Below are 17,585 nucleotides of genomic sequence, written 5' to 3'. Positions count from 1 at the left end.
GCTTGGATTGCAGTAGCTTGCAGCCCCACTGCTCGGGGGACATCCAAAACTTCTCCCTCCCCCTCCCATTCCTCCTCCCAGCTCCCCACACTGGTCGCACGGCTCCATCGTTCACTCCATCCGCATCCCCAGGCACTGTGTGAACACTGATTTAGCCTTTACTAACTGCGCACTAAGAACGGCTCTTTCTCACTTCTACCTGGAATCATGGAGGTGGTTTCACACACTTCTGAGTACAGAAACTTCTGAGAATAGTTACAAAATATTAAAGCCATTTAGGACACGGTACCTCTCAATCTCTTTGCATAGGTTAAAACTAGTATTCCCTTGAAAAGTGAGTGCTGAAGTAAAATGTGACTGCGAAATGTCTCACTGCACCCTCCCGGAGCACCAAATGCGTAGTAAATGTAAGAAAACTTTGGCTTCCTTTTCTGGGGTGTACCTTTCCCTCTTTCCCTCCCTGTCACACCACTATCCCAAGAACCAGACAAGTATTTTCTGCATGTCATCTAGCATTACATGAATAGGTACTCCAGTTTCCCTTCAGAAAGAAAGAAATCAGCTCAGACATTGGACTACCAGCTTCCTGACGGGCAGAAAGTGAAAAGCAGAAGGCAAAAGTACGCCAACAGAATGGATTTCCCCACTTTTGAAGTGCATTGTTTAAAACAGGGTATTTTTCAGGTAGGGATGAGGTCTTACCCAGAGCATATTTCACCTTCCCTCAAATCCCCAGATGTAACAACAACAAACAAAATCTAGCTCTTCCTTCTACATGTTCCCAGTATTGCAGTCTGCTTACGCTTTGTCTTCCTGAAGAGATGAATAACCAAACCTCTGTAAAAGAAAAATCAGCCACAGCTTAAATAAATACTATCTATAAATAATAGTGGTCACTCTACTATACAAGTGCATCACTGAACACATTAACGTGATGAAAGAGAACTTTTGTGTTATGTATTTTGCTCAGTTCCATGTAATCCTGTAATTCCCAGAAGAGCCACAATAAGCTTGAAAACCAAGGTTGGATGTCAGGAGCTATTAATGAACCATCCTCTTGGCTAACACGTGTTCGCAGCCTGAGTTCACCATCAGCATTCACCTTCCATCTTCCTCAGCTGGGCTGTCTGGCAGGTGCTGGGAGGGGTGAACACAGAGGGGTCAGCAATGCCCAGCTGTAGGTCAAAGAAGCGAGTGGAGGTCGTCACGCTGTAGTTCTTCGTGTAGGTTTCCTGTACAGGGTAACAGTCCGTCACTGTGTAAACGCCGACCCACGATTCCACTGTAACCAAGCAGAAACAGGACTGTGTTAGATGACACGAAAGAATGAATGAATGGATTAATGAATTAATGTGTCATGTTGACGTCAGTCATAAAAGTGGCTGCTCCTCAAGCAAATCCTACAGTCTGGAGCTGCCCATGGTTCTGTCCACATGCATGGCAACACCAACAAAGGCCACAAAGCTGGTATAACCTGGACAGCACAACGATCTTAAACTTGAACATGATGGTGCCAAGCACATATGGAATCGTGGTATTGGAATGTCACCTTTCAAGTGGATCCCTCCTGAAGGACCGTGGCTTCTGCTTAGTGCCAAGGTTAACTGAGTTCTGCAAAACTCTGATTTCTCTCACCTCTCACACCACTCTTACGGCAGCACTTACTCACTTCACCAGTAAAGCTGTTCAAATGCTCTGTTTCCCCAGGAGGCAAATTTTGGTGCCACCAGCTTGGCCATCACAGGGACATTTCACCTTACACTGCTATTGACGACATTCTCACCTCAGTGAGTTTGGTTTCGAGTATGCAGAAATGGAGACTCCTTGTCCTCGCACGTCTTCTATCAAGATAAAATCAAGGTAGCCCATATCTCCATTGAAACCTTTGTCAGTTTAACAGAAATACTATTTCTAGAATGTGAGTCCATATTAGCTGAAAGGAGGATGATGTGACAACTTGAAGACATTATTTGTATGAATGATCATACAGAAAAGTGCTGGAGACACAAAACAGTACAGGATAAAAATCGCACATCATTAACTGAATGTGTCTAGATACTAAGTTCCATAAAAGTTTCAACAAATACTGGATCTCAAAAACAAAATTCTTGGAGTAAGTGATAATTTGCCTCTTGTGGAATACCAGAGGATATACAGACCTAGTTACAAAGGTCTAATGATCTTATCCTTCATTTTCTACTTCATTCTTTCTATTTATAGTCAAGAAAAAAACCCTTTTCCCCAGGCTAAATGCTCAGTTTCAGCCTAGCCATTAGGTGTCTATAACCATAAGCACTGCATTAGCTGAATAGTGCCATTTTGTGTGGATCATCAGTAAACCACAGCTGAAATTGAAGCCGATGTGCTAACAAATTGCTATGCCTCCAAAATACGGTACCTGTGGTACCTTGGAAAATTCAGGCTACTCTCTTTTATGATGCAGGTGTTCAGCTGCCAAGTGCTGATGTTTCTTACTAGTGTAGTGGATAACAGAACTTAACTGAATATTAAGGATGTTCCACTGCTGCAGAACCATGTATTGGATGTCTTCTACAATAACACTTGATAGGAGCGTGTAGACACACACCGACACCTGCTTTGTTTCTATTATGCCCACTCTAGTTTGAGTGTGCCCCTAATTACACTACCAATTCTTCTATAGATAAATTTTGGATTCAGAAGCAAAATGATGCTGCTCCATGCCAAAATCTGCATGATATGAACTAAAATTCACTCAAGTCCCTTGGGCATATTTGATCCTGCTGAGATATAGAACACTCTCTTCATAAAAAACACTGATAATAAAGCCATATGCTGTGCACAAGAGATATTATTTCTTCCAGCAAGCATTACAGAAACGTGGAAAGTTGGGGTGAGTCAGACACAGTTCTATTTTTCCCTGGGTAGCAGAGACAGTGACTGTTATTCAGATGAAACAAACCCATGGACATACATACACTTCCTGGCTGGTTTTCTGTCAGACCATTCCTGTACCATAATTTTGTCTCCAGGTCCCCCAATGTAGTACTGATCTTCGTAGGTTGAATTGGCAGGAATATCATACGGATCCCATGGCTCTGTCAGAGCAACCTTCGAGCAAAGCTTTGTAACTTGCTCAATCTGAAACATCACTGCATCTTTGTAGAGGAATATATACTCAAAGAATCTGAAACAGCAAAAAGGAAAAGCAGTTAATACATACAGTCTTCTATGCTAAGCAAGGAGCATTGCTGCTAAGTAAGCTTGCCTTTGACTTCTCAGTTTAAGTCCATTTTCACTTGCATTAAACTCTGCCACTTGGAGAAAGGCTAACCAGTTGGGCTGAAGTTTCCCATGCTGAAAGCTTGCCTCAGCTGACTCTTTCCAAAACAAATAAACCAGGCTGAACCGGTTCAGCCATTTCTGAGAACAACAGAGCAACTTTTCTGAGAACATCTGAGAGGAAAACATGTTATTATTGCCCGTTTTGTTACGGTTTTTAATAGCTGTTTCATTAAACAGCTCCTGCGCCTCCATGTTTTGGAGAAAGCACTTGACATTTGGCAGGGGAAAAGTTTTGATTAAAAGTTGCCCAGATTTGGCCAAGCTATAAGCCTTTGGAAAAAAAATCTGCTTGCATAGGCTGCATAGATTCAATTCCCTGTCACTGGAGTAGAGCCTTTCTCTGTGATGGCTAGATCTGGTATCTGCCGTCCTCACAGATGCTCCTCCATGGACATGCCGGTGGTGGGGCAAGGACATGGATCAAGTGCAGAACTGATTGGCTCTGCCTCCTCAATGGCAAAGCTTCCCTCTGGAAGCCACCAGGTTCAAGAAGTAGTGAAAGGAGAAAGCAAAACAGTTAAGGCAGAGGTAAGGAGATGTGCGGAGATCAATGAGCCTCAAAGACCAGAAGGGGAGGTCAACAAAGTGGGCAGTTAATAAGGAGTTAAAAACCATCTTCTATAGAATATGAAATGCCCAAGCCCTGCTGCATGAGGAGAGATAAATGCCATCATGGACATTTCCATCTAGTTGCTAGTTACAGTCATTGGGTGTACCACAAACACTGTGCCCTTGCTTCCATACCTACAAAGAGGTGGTGGCATGGTCCCTACCTTATAACTGGTGACAGAAACAGAGAGAAACTGAAATCAGAATTAATAGCAGCATCAGCTGGTATCAGCACAGACACACCAGAAGCCTGACTTCTCCAGGGCACTTGGCATCACACATCAGGCGATGAGTACTTCAAAGCACAGCTCAAAACACCCTCATGTGTGCTCTGCACCTTTCGCAAAGGAGAGCCAGGAGTCAGTCTCTAAACCCCCCAAAGCCTGTGAACCCTCTATTAGAGGCTTCCTGTGGATATCTCAGCTCAAGTATTTGGCTACAGACCACTGTTATGCAGTGACTCTAAAGAGAAGGAAGGGATGGCATTAATCCCCTTGAACAGTTTCATCTTGACTATCTGCAATATGTCTCTTTCCATCTGTAATTCCCATGCCATCAGCAAGACAGGAGGAAGCTGGTGGAAAACACTGCACAATTGCACAATCCATGTAACTGAAGAGATGATGCACAAAACCCAAGAGGGGACCTCCTCTGTGGTCTTTCCCAAGTGCTGCATGCTTCTCTATGCAGTCTTCACATTGCTTTGGGGAGGATGTAAATTTACGTGAAATAGGGATGACAACAAAACACAATTTACAGTTCTAACTGCTGAGCTACACAATTGCATCGGTCAGGAACCGCTTCACCCACCACTGGCACAGAAGCTTCTAAAGGCTGCACTAGGAGAAGGGCTAAAAAGCACAGTTAAAAGCACCTGAGCGACATCCCCACCACTGTTTGAGGGGATCATCTCTGCAGCATGTGTGGAAACACAGGCAGAATAAATGGCACTAGGCAAACGGAGCAGAGAGGAAGCTTGCAGCAGGGGACAAGCAGGCCCACATGAGGTAACCATACCCCTCAAGCATGATGCTGCACAACATGGAATACAGCTTGTCCCGCTTTCCATGACGCAGGCAGTCACCAGGAACTCCCCCATATGGACACATGCAGAGAGGCTGGCAAGCTGCAAGATCATGCATTAGATTCCCCGTGTAAGTTGTCCTTGTGTCTGTATCTTACAATATTCCTGCTTCTGTGATGACCTGCACCAACCTAAACTCACCTGCCCTTTTCCTCATCAAAGGCAATGTCTCCACAGCTGTGATACGCTACGGAAGAATCCAGCATATATAAGCTGGCTCCTTACATAAACACAAGCCTATGACCATATCAGGACACATCTAACTTTTATATCCCATTCAGTCCAGACCATTTTCACAAGGATGCTAAAATACACTTATTTATGTTTGCAGCCAGGCTGCAATGACTCAACTCCCGTTCAGCTGGCTGCCCAGCAGCTCCCATAAAAGTGGGATGCAGAATGCCTCACGGATGAGTCCATCAACATGTTTGAGATATCTGATTGATAGTACAGTCATTCTGTGGAAGAACAAAGAAGCAAGGTTAGTGAAGCACTGCAGACTACTGGGAATAAAACTTCATTCCATTTCTTTTTCATTTTAAATCCTTACTTAGAACTTCTTTAGCACAGAAGTTTTACTTGCATTTTTAACAGCATTTTGTTCACATTTTCTTTTCCTTTATCAATCATTCCACAGAACATTTACCTACTGTTCTCAATTCTGCAACCTGTGAATTGCTATCTTTGCATGAGGGGAACGTGCCACCTTTATTCAAGTGAAACTCGTACAGTAGTTCAAACTTCAATCTGATGAGCGTGTGTATTTAACTGCTAGCACATGGATAGCCACTGTGACTTCAACAGATGGCCTGAATATGTGAAGGAGGGCCCACATCCATCTCTGTGCCCATTCTGCAGAGCAAGAGGCTCCATCACCCACGTTTTTGGTTCGGGGCCTGAGCATAAGAGACACCAGTTGTAGGAACTGATGCGCTGCTGGGATGAGCTCAGCACACACACAGGATGCGAACTGCACAGAGTGTGGCTGTACTCATGGGTAAGCCATGAGCATGGTTTACACGGTCAGTGTTCAACCCAGGGGTACCTCACATCCGAGTTTTAAAGCGAACTGCTCCCGTGTGTGTCCTGGAAGTAGCAACAAAACCCTAAGATCACCCAGGATCCGAGTTTAGCTGCGCATGAAAGGGGAATGGTCAAGTTGCTGTTTTAGAAAGAGAACTCCTAACCAGCCAAAATTAATGCCAAAATGTGCATGAATGCACAAATGACAATTCTGAAGCAAAATATTTTAAAATAATTTCCTTTTCTCTTCCCTTTTACCAGCCAAGCCCTAAGAACAGTTGGTTTAGGGGCCCCAGATTTCACTGGAAGCACAGAGCCCTGCAAACAGGCCTTGGCAAAGAAAGAGCGGAGGAAATGATTTGTAATCAGTTTGTGTTTTCAGAAGTAACACATCTGCAGCCTGAGCCCACCTGCAACACTGGGGTCATAACAATCTCACTTCTTCAACTGGAACTTCAAGAGGGCCTCAACCTGTTCACTGGGCACCTGCAAGCAGATTTGGAGAAGCTCCTTGGACAGGTTACCCTATTTGCCTGACTGAGATTATTTCCCTTCCTTTCCTATCCTATTCCATCCCACCCTGTCCTATGGCTCACACCCTTTGTACACTATACCCTTAACGGGACTCTCTCATGGTCCTTAATACTCCCTTTGTCTGTGCCTGAAAATGGATGAATTCCAGACTATAAACACGCAGGCATGTTTTTTGCTCCTATGCTTGAAAGGTTTTCTTAACACTGGACTATATCCTGTGCAAATAACTCCACGGATTTTGCTGGAAGCAATCGTGTCAGATAGGTGGGATACACACTGCATTCAGCACTCTCTTCTGAATAAGAGACCAACTGAACTGAATGCAAGGGCAGAATACCGTGCCCACACAATCACAAGGCAAAGCCCTTGCATGAAGACGTACCCTGAGGAGTGGGTGTGCACCCAAACACCATCCTACCTCTGAGATCTGGGGAAGCAGTGAGAGGTGCCCCCAGGGAGTCAGCCCAGATAACACAGAGTCACACTCTTGGACCCTCATAAATGATGGAAACCAATAAATGTACCATTAAATGTATGTAATGACTTGTCTCCTGCAGGGATTATTGTTCTGCATGCTATTGATGCAACTCAAAACAATGAATTATTGCTTTGTACATTTGTCAGGACAAAGAGTCATTAGACTTCAGACCATGCTGCCAGCTCTGTTTCAGGTACTCAGTCTCCACCAAGTCCTGCCCTATGCTGAGGTCCTTCCTAGCTGCCATCCTGAAGCATCACAGCCTGCCCATCAACTCCACATGGCTCCCAGGGTTTCCTCCACACTTCCAAAGGCTTCCTCCTGAGCGTCAAACCTAGAAGGAAGGATGTGCTTGCTGTCCAGTTGCCTTCACAGTGACTCAGAGCAGCAGAAGTGCTGGCAGTGGCACGCCAAGACCCGCATGATGTGTCTTGGAGCACATCAGACGAGCTCATTTTCTAGAGAGAAGCAAAATAATGGTCTGAGGCTGAGGGTGGGTAACAGAAATTCCTTGTGTGCTAAATCTAGCTCAGCATCATTTTGCTCTGTGGCTTTGGACAAGTAACTTACAGCACCGGAGCCTTAAAATGCCTTTTTTGATTGCTGTAGCATTGAAGAGGCACGGATCAGGGATCAGGAACCATTTGAGTGAGGCATTGTATTAATAAAGCACAAAACCACATTTGCTGCCCCAAAAAACAACAGAACAATGGTTCTTGTAAGGCAGACTTTCCTTTCCTGCAAAGACAATATGGGGTTTCATGCATTTAGGGCTTTAACCTGTTGATCCAGTTTTCTCAGCTGCAGCTATTGCATCCTTCAAACTCCTACTTGAGTTAGCCAGGACTTATATTACCTCATAAGCATTATAAAGCAACTGAAAAATGAAAGCAAAATTTCATGTATGATTTGTATCAGTATTTGCTATTTAAGATATCAAGTTGGGGTTGATGCAATTGTTCCAAAGCCAACTTTGCTTTCTCTTTTGAGATTAACTGAAGGCTTGAAGCATCCGTCTACCTTTGTGGTATTACTCCTCTGCCAGGTCCCTTTGTAAAGACACTTTCAAACACCATGAAAGAAGTTCTAATTAGAAGAAACTGCACTAAAAATACCCCAACCAAGTGATCTCTTCTAGTGAGCATGGACAGGTCCACCCGTTACATCCTTGAGTAATCCTGAACCCTCTAGATAACACCCACCACACTGATGCCACTTTACACATTCCTTACTGAAGAAAGATGCCCTGGGAGAATGGGAACTTTGACTGCAAGGATGACTACAACCCCTCCTCTCCTCAGCTCTGCAGATTAAGAACACTTTCGAGGGAGCAAAGCTGCCAAGCAGACAGTTGATAAACACTCATCAGGTCAAGCACATTCATCTGCCTTTGGAAAGCTCTGGCAAGCTCATTTCAGAGCCGCGCAGCATTCGCTTCTCCATGGATTTCTGGGAACTCCTCTCCTCTTTCCCAGGAAGTTTTCGGTAATTTCAGGCTTGTGTTTTTGTTCTGGTGCATCAGACCTCAAGGACAACAGTCATTTACCATATCTGATCTCACACGCTTGGCAGCGGGGCCGGCCTATGCTATATTGTACAAATACAGGGCTGTGCGAATACATGGGACTGTAAATGTAACCTGAGAGCGTGTAAAAGCAGTGGGGTTTAGCCTGATTTAAATCACTCACAGATTGTAAAGGCCTGGTTTTATTTCCAAGGTGGCCAAGCCTTATGTATCAGGTACCTAATTAGCAAGGTATAGGAGGAACCTTGCCAGCACTACCAGCTTCCAAATGAGGCAGTTTAAGTCCTGTTAATTATTCAGTTCATTTAGGAAGGAAACCATAAATACAGGACTCGAAAGCTGGAAAGTCAAAGTTACAGCAGCTGAAGGGTGACAGACTTTTGTGACTCTAATTCTTGAACTCAATGAATAAAAATATGCAGTATCTTATTGTATTCCCATCCATTATACTAGCTACTTTGGCAAGTACTAAAGGCAATGCAGTTCTTCTGCAAGAACACTGTTTCCATTGCTGTCCCTTTCTGGCTGTCGTGACGCTCCCTAATGATCAGCCTGACCCACCGAGTCGCACCCCTGAGAACAACGCATTCGAATCGAAGTTGAAACTGAGGAAAGCAATAAAGCGTTGTGTTTAAGGGAGTCATGTTTTGGAAGGGGCTAAAAGATGCACTGTCCTTAACAGAGAGCATCTGTGTGCTAAGCAATGGCAGATGTGGCCAGAATACCATAATGCTTTCCAGTGAATTAAATGGAATCACAGAATCACCTCCTAGGGAATATGGTATATACGAGTAGAACCACAGGATATCAAAATGTACTTGCAGTCAAAGCTTATTTTACTGTTCTGGGTTTGTAATAAAAGTCTAGCACAGTAAGGCCTTGCCCCCTGAGCAGGTTAATAATAATAAAGGTTACTGGAAAATCACAGCAGGGCTTAGAGGAGACTGAAAAGAATGAGGAAGGCCAGGACTTACCTCTCAATATACACTAAAAACATAAGAAGGACAAATAATAAGAAATTACAGAGGTATGTTATCATTTATTATATTTCTCATCCTCTTTGTGCTATATACAATATATATATAAAATATATATATAAAATGTAAGTAACTCATTTGAAAGAGTGGATGCTCAAAACTGAGATGTGTAAATCCTCTTCTGAGTGCGCAATGATATTAAGGCACTCTGTGAGCTCTTTTCCAGCCTCAATGATTCTATGATCCTAATTGTCACATTTATCCAGAGTTTTCACACCTTTCTCTCAATCAGGCTCAGAGAAAGGATATTAAACTGGATCTTGGCTCTGCCTCAGTAGGATAATACCTATGTCACACAGCAGAACGACACAGCAAAATGAAGTCCCTAATCACAGATAACTAAACTTACACAACCTCATACTGCCACTTGCTGTGGAATAAAAGGATAGTGAAAAATAAACACCAATTTTTCAGCTAGGACCTGGCACTGCAGCCTCTCACGCCTCTTAGCTCCTGTGTATAAACAGAGGAGGACCTTCAGATACCCTGAACAGGGACTACATGAAATGCAAGAGATATATATTGCTCTTTATCAAGATTGTAAATCCCATGATGCATATACTTGGCCATTCAGTTGCTTTCCAGTATGCATTCCTGAATGAAAAGTAATCCGGGGAACAGAGTGCCCTTTGGAACAGATGGGAAGTAAGTCCCTATTGTGATAGAGCAAACTTCTCTTTCACAATGGAATATTCCCTGGAAAAAGTTGTGAGGATGTGCACTTGTACCAGATTACTGACCCAAGATGTAATGGTTTCCACCTTCCATCTGCAATGATTTACTTAAGAAGGATGATTCAGGTCTTTTAGATATCTGTCCAATGTAAAACATGTAACACATCAGGTCTGTTTTCAAGGGAGTTTGGAAGTCAGGCCAGCCAGGGGAATCAGACAACACAGTCTGGAAGTTAAGTACCCCTCAGCTTTCTAACATCTTTATCCAACGATCCGAGTATAGCTTGTTTTTAAACAGCCTTTGTGAAAGATGGAGATTCACTTCACTGGGAACAAAGGCACCCTGAAGCCCTGACACTGCACTTCGCTCTCCCTCAACAGTGATAACCCACAGCTCCTCTGCCTTTTGTGGGGGACCTCCAGCAGCCACCACACATACACTGCTGGTAGGAGCCCTCCCCAGGCAATACCCATGGTGCATTACACGATACTGGCAGACCTTAAACATCAGCCTGGCTGCTAACATGTAATTAGCTAACAGATGAATATACATCTCAAAAGCTTTCTCTTCACAGCATGGAGTACTTGCTTTAGGGTGCACATCGGTGTATTTGATGCAGAGCCTTTTCCCTGGTCATGTTAGCCCATCACAGAAGCCACAGCTGAAGCAAGCAAGGCTGAGAATACAGTTCTAATTTTTACAATACTTATTGCCATTTTAATTGTATTAAACCCCTGACACATTTATTTTTCACTCAAGGACAGTCCTAAGAAGCAGCAGCAAGGAGGGCAAGACCTGTAAATAATACTGGCATAAACTGCACTGGCACAGCTGGAAGTTTTCCATTACTCAGGAAAAGGTCACTAGACCTATTGAACATGTTTAGACTACCCATGCTGCTTAAAACATGACAGAAATAGCTTTACCATTTAGCATCTGACACACATACAAACCCAAGTCCTCAGCAAACAGCTATGCCTACCTAATTTGGGGGTGTTTTCCTGACCCAGAGCCCAGTGTCATGCACACACTGCCGGGGAGCCAGAGGTTTCTGTGAGCTTCTCTTAATTCATGTGAATTCTGTACATGCCAAAACGGCATTCCTATAACAAGTATGAAAGTAACTGGGGTTTAAGGTACAAATGACCCTATAATTATATAAAGTGGGACCAGTCTCATATTTGCATATTGCCACAGCGTAACAGCAGATCCTCGTGTAACTGCTGCTGCTTCCCATCTCCATCGTCCAGCTCTGTAATGACACATAAATCTGCTGTAGAACTCCCCCCAGATTACACATGAACCTGACCCAAAGCCCTGTGAAATCTGCCTGGGAAGTTGCACTGATTTTTGCAGGTGGTGCATCAGGTGTTTATTGGGTATTAGAACCATAGAACAGTTAGGGTTGGGAAGGGCCTTAAGATCATCCAGTTCCAACCCCCCAGCACACCTTAGCCCACTTCAGTCCAGTTTGGCCCAGCCCAGCACACTTTAGACCAGTTCAGCCTAGTTTGGCCCAATTCACATCTGTACAGACCACTTTAGCACTGTTAAGCCCAATTTAGCTCTGTTCAGCCCAGTTTAGACCAACAGAGCCCAGTTCTGCCAATTTTAGCCCAATTCAGACGTGTCCAGCCCAGTTTAGCCCAATTCAGACCCATCCAGAACAATTTAGCACAGTTCAGCAGGGTTTACCCCAATTCAGACCACTCCAGCACACCTTAGCCCTGTCCAGCCCACTTTAGCCCACTTCAGCCCAGCACAGCACACTTTATAGACCAGTTCAGCCTACTTTAGCCCAATTCACATCTGTCCAGACCACTTTAGCACTGTTAAGCCCAATTTTACCCTGTTCGGCCCAGTTTAGCCCAACGCAGCCCAGCCCAGTGCACTTCAGCCCACTTTAGCCCTTCCCAGCCCAACGCAGCACAGTTTCGGCTAGCTCTGTCCAGCCCAGTTTAGCCCAGTCGAGACCATCCCAGCCCAGTTTAACCCAGTTCAGCCCAGTTTACAGCCCAGCCCACTCCAGCTCAGCCCAGACAAGTTGAGCCCAATTAGGCCCAGTTTAGCACAATTCAGCCCAGTTTAGCCCCAACTCCGTATCGCAACATCACACAACTCCGTACCCCAACATCACACAACTCCATACCCTAACATCACACAACTCTGTATCCCAGTGCCACACAGCTCTCCCTAGAACAACTGCTGCATGCTTCAGGCTATTGCCTAGCACTTGACTGCCAGCCTGCATCCATCACAGCATCCTTCCAGGGCCAGCTTTCCAAATTCACAGGCATTCCCAGCACCTGACACCTGAAAGAACTTGGCATCTACAGGAAGAAAGTAAATGCAGGAGGTTTGAGCACCTACCTTTGATTCTCAAAGGTGACCTACAGACACAGCAGCTAATGAAGCATTTCAGATCCCAAGAACTCACATTAGGTTTAGAGAAACTGCTGAAAATTCCATGTTTCCCTGCAAATTAAGGCTCTCAGCTGTCTGACACACTGCACAACCTTCAAAAATGGGGCTTGGGTTCCCAAGTAACTTGGCCAATTCTGAAGACTTTACCCATGACCATCGTTCATTCCCCTAAACCTTAAACTGCAGAAACCACTCCCAAACCCAAGGCTGGGAAACAAATCTGCAGCCGCTCAGGGCAGCTCAGTACTTTGCCAGTTGAGTCACCATAATGACCACAGAACGGCTGGATGATATCATTTTAATAGGTCAGACACTGCTGGTTTTCCTTTAAAATCACACATCCTAAAACAACTCAGAAGGAGTTGAGGTAAGTCAGACACGCGTGCCCACACGCTGTTTACTTTGAACAGCCATCATTTCTGCTCCAGATGAATGCTGTTGTACCTGCACCTGACCAGATGCCGCTTCTCCTCAGTCAGGGACCTGGCTTGACACATGCAAAGAGCCTGCTGGAATACCAGATGTATTCCTATAAACAAGGCTTTGTTGCTCCTCTATTGTACTAGCAGCTTTTGCTGCCAAGCAAAGGAGTTAATCCTGCCCATGACTGTGTGCTGTCTTTGGCAAATACAATTGAAACTACAGGTTAAAAGTGTTAAATAAGCACTGATATGATATCTCCAGGTTGTTTTTTCCCGCTCTGCAGTTATGATTGTTAACAACCCTAGCAGTCTCATACACACAGGCATCCCATTGTGCTGCACGCTGTACAAATGGTGGCTGCTCAAACACATTCGTAGGAGAGAGAAATCAGTTTTATTCCTCCTACTGACTTTCCTGGCCACACAGAACTTTTGTTCTCCCCACCATCACATTTATCATAGGACAAACTGTTCCTGGGCCTCCCCTGGGAAAACAGAATGGAAGATAAGAGTTAAACTCCATTAACACAGCATCTGGTAAGTAAAGCCCCAGGTCTCAAACACCCATGTATGATTTCTGCTCTGCTCTCCACTTCACCCTTTTCCACCTTCAAACCTGACTGCTAATGCCTGCTGGGTGGCTTCAGCAGTGCCAGGAAGCACACTTCTTGCTCTGTCCTTCCAAGGCAATGGAAGGTGGTGCAGGACACAGAGTTCTGGCTACAAGGCAGTCAGTGGGACTTCTGGTTTAGACCTTCTGTAGTGCCAGGATTTCAGTGATGTCGTATCCGAGTCTGAACCGGCAGATGTTACCTTCAAATGAAACACATCTGCCCCAACAGCACAACCATTCCGATGCCTGGTACCTATTCTGGAAGTGCCCTGAGACGGAGACCAACAGAGGGCTGAACAAGAGCGAGGAAGGATGAATACACAGAGAGCACAAAAGGACGTGACTCCCTGTAGTAAGGAATAAAGAATTAGAAATAATAAACATAACAAAATATTATAATAAATAATTAAATATTTATTCTAATGAATAATATTAAATAATTAAAAAATTAAAACTGCTTCCTGTGCTGAACAGGTAACGTGACGCAGCTCTGCCTCAAGAGCTCTAGGGAACACTTTCAAGTGCTCTCTTTTCATATCATGCAATAACCCTGATTCTCTGACCTCTTCCAAATGGGAAGTTGCCCAATCTACTCAATAAAAGCCTTGGTTTCTTTTCTTTTCTCCTGGTATCAGCTGAGGGCTACACAAAACCAAAAGAGGAGACTGGCTCTGCCCTCTGCGTTCATCCCCACAATTGAGCCACCTTACAGTTACGTTTTAGGAGCTTACTTAAAACACTGGCTTGATGTACATACGGAAATGCCACATTGCAAATTACATGAATTTGAAACACATATCTACAATGAAAATTGGAAGTTTCAGGGTTTTTCCTGCTGTTATGAGCCTGAAAGCCATTCCACAGAGGCAGTTCTTTGTATCCCTGATTAACCTCCATCAAGTGACTTAGAGCTATGTCCAGTGAACATCCACTCCAGAAAGCACTCTGTATAAGAACGTGGTTGCTGGCCAACCCCGAGCACTGCATGTAAGTTACACCTGGTAGGAGCAAAATGTGTCCATTTGTGAGATTTTAGGCTGAAACTTCCTTGGAGACCAGGACAGAGCTATTTCTCTTGTTGCTTTTGTAGTCACTGCCTCAGCGTGATTTACCCTCTTCTTGTCAATGTCAAAGCGCAGAGCGGGAGAGGCTCATTTCAGCAGACAGGATAAATCCCTTCGCTTCTGACTTGTGAAGGCTTCAGTTTATGACTCACTGTGTCCGCAGAGAAGTGGTGATCCCAACTCCAGACCGGATCCAACACACACTGAAATCAATGGGAGTCTTTCCGTTGACTTCAATGGAAGCTGGGTCACACCCTTAGCAGACACTAGCTGTGCACATGAAACCACCCTCCAGTTTTGGATGGCTGAAGTCATGGACAGCCTGGAATCAGCGGGGATCCCTGAGGTCAGAGGTTGTCTACAACAGAAAACTAATACAGGAAAAGGCAACAGAGAGATGCTTCAAGTGCACCTGCCTCCTTACAGCCCTTCCAGCCCAGACGGAACTGCATCCAGAGCAAATATTGATCGAAGCTGTCAAAAGAGCAGATCTTGGCAAAAGCCATAATCTGGCCCAGAAAATGCAGAATAATTATTCAATCTTAAAATAGAGGCTTCAAGTAAAATAAACATAAGCTTGAAGAAATGAGCTCATGACAAATTAGAGGGTAGAAAAGACTTGCACCTGACTCTTATGCTTGTCAAACATGAAGGTCAACCTAGGACTTGTAAAAGAAGGGGAGCTTGAGCACAGCCAGTGTCAGCATCTATGTTTCATGTTATCAAACCACCAGCAAACAGCTGTATGTTGCCTTTACCATACAGCTCTTAGATGAAAACAGGAGTAAAGAAAAAAGCTCATGATGAGGGAAAACTTTGTTTGAAAATGAAGCATCTCAAACAGTTTTAAGAGTGTTTGGGGGCTGGCAGATGAAGGACTGAGGCTTTGGGAAGATGAAAACAATGACTATGTGATGTTGATAAGAAATTGATCACTGTGAGGAAAAAACGCCAGCAGCAAAAAGGAGTATTGATCTCTTCAACAGCAGAGACCATTTAGTTGGGATGATACAGCATTTGCAGGCTGGCCTTCAGCATGGTTTGCACACCCCTGGGAATGAGGAACGTGTTTGAACACCTTTTAGATGGGAGAGGTGGGGGTATGGGCAGACTGGCTGCCCTCACACCAGCAGGTGCTGACATAGGGTCTGGGAGCTACTGATGGTTGGTACCCAGAAACTTCACACCCACCCAGGCCTCTCTGGGCTGATCGTTTCTTCCACCCAAGCTGTCAGGGCCTGAGCTTGGCAGATTGAAGCAAAAAGAGGCCCTGCTTCGGTCAGCTTGTTTCTACACTGATCTTTCAGCAATGACACGGTGATTTTTGATGGGTTTGTTACAGCCTTAGCAGAGGAGCACTGAATAACTTAAGAACAGGGAGGTCCTCCAGGGCTGGGCAACCGGTGCAGTGTGTACCACAGAGAACAGCAGCATCCTGACCCCTGCACTGATCACCTACCACCTGCAGGAACCCAGAACGACCAGAGAGCTTGTGAAACGTGACCTAACCTTATTAGCTAACTCCTGGGCTAAACCCCCCCCCGCGACATAATTCCTGTGTTTGAGAGTAATCTTTTCATCAGACCTCATTATACCCACGTTACTGCACAGTTTGGGCTCTGTTTTTGGACTCACTTCCTATTCCATTAAAACAAATAAAAGGAATGGGGTGGGGGGGGGAACCCCACCCAGCAACTGGGAGAAAGGAAGATCCCTGAGGGCAAAATGCTGACACTGCTTATCATAAATCTCTCGGGATACATAGAGTGAGAGACACAGATATACATTATATAATGAGATATATATATATTGACATAGGAATAGATACTAGATGTAAAGGCCAGGTTGGAAGAGGCCTTGGGTAGTATGATCTAGAGCGAGGTGTCCCTGCCCATGGCAGGGGGGTTGGAACTTGATGATCTTAAGGTCCTTTCCAACCCTAACTATTCTATGATTCCATGTAGATCTAGATGTTGGCTACCAATATAAAGATCTGATTTCAGATACAAAGATTAGGTATAGATTAGAAATTATATTGAATATAGATTATAGGTATCTATTTAGAGATATTGTTATAGATTATATAGTATGTAGAGAGATATATAGATTAGCTATTAGGTACAGATGTAGATTAGCTATTACATAATAGATCCATAGATTACATATTACATCTATAGATATGCATACAGGTTAGAGACATAGTTTATATATATAGATATGGATATAGCTGATACAGAGATACAGATTAGATATAGCTATGTAGACAGATACAGATACATAGACAGACCTATGCGGGCACTGCTGTAAATCACGTCGGTGCCAGGCTTCCTGCCCGCCGCCGGCGCCGCCGATTCCCCCCAGTCGCGCTCCGCCGGCCCCTCCGAGGGGCTCCTCCGCTGCCGGCCCCCCCCTCCATCACCCCAGTCCCCCCGGGAGGCTGCTCCGGCCCCGGCCGCCCCGCCCGGCGCGGACACCTACTTCTTGCAGGGGATGAGCGCCTTCCTCTCCTCCAGGACGCGCAGCCGCTGGTTGGGGCCGTCGTAGGAGACGGCGGCCCTCGTGTTGCGGCCCGTGCCGTGCTCGTAGGTCACGGTGCGCCCTTCCCACTGCCGCGGCGCCTGGCACGGCTCGGCCCCGGCCCCGGCCCCGGCCCCGGCCCCGGCCCCCGCCGCCGCGCCGCCCCGCAGCAGGAGGCCGCCCAGCAGCACCAGCACCAACCCCAGCCCCGGGACCGGCCGCAGCCCCAACGCCGCCCGCGCCATGCTCCGCGCCC

The 17,585-nt window shown here is 45.2% G+C and overlaps 1 protein-coding gene across 1 annotated transcript; it reads right to left on the bottom strand.

Moving 5' to 3' along the window:
* Positions 1-981: 981 nt before the first annotated feature.
* On the bottom strand, positions 982-17,585 carry EPDR1 (ependymin related 1). The gene is made up of 3 exons (XM_061367954.1): positions 17,291-17,585; positions 2,958-3,166; positions 982-1,282 (listed from the first exon to the last, which is right to left on the bottom strand). The coding sequence occupies exons 1-3, from the start codon at positions 17,572-17,574 to the stop codon at positions 1,092-1,094; spliced, it is 684 nt and encodes a 227-aa protein (XP_061223938.1). The 5' UTR covers positions 17,575-17,585; the 3' UTR covers positions 982-1,091.

This window comes from Neopsephotus bourkii, unplaced genomic scaffold (genome assembly GCF_033783945.1).
Source record: "Neopsephotus bourkii isolate Nb327-2 ecotype Australia unplaced genomic scaffold, CSIRO-AGI_Nbou_v1 NB_1417, whole genome shotgun sequence".
Lineage (NCBI taxonomy): Eukaryota > Metazoa > Chordata > Aves > Psittaciformes > Psittacidae > Neopsephotus > Neopsephotus bourkii.
This window is presented reverse-complemented; position numbering and strand designations above follow the sequence as displayed.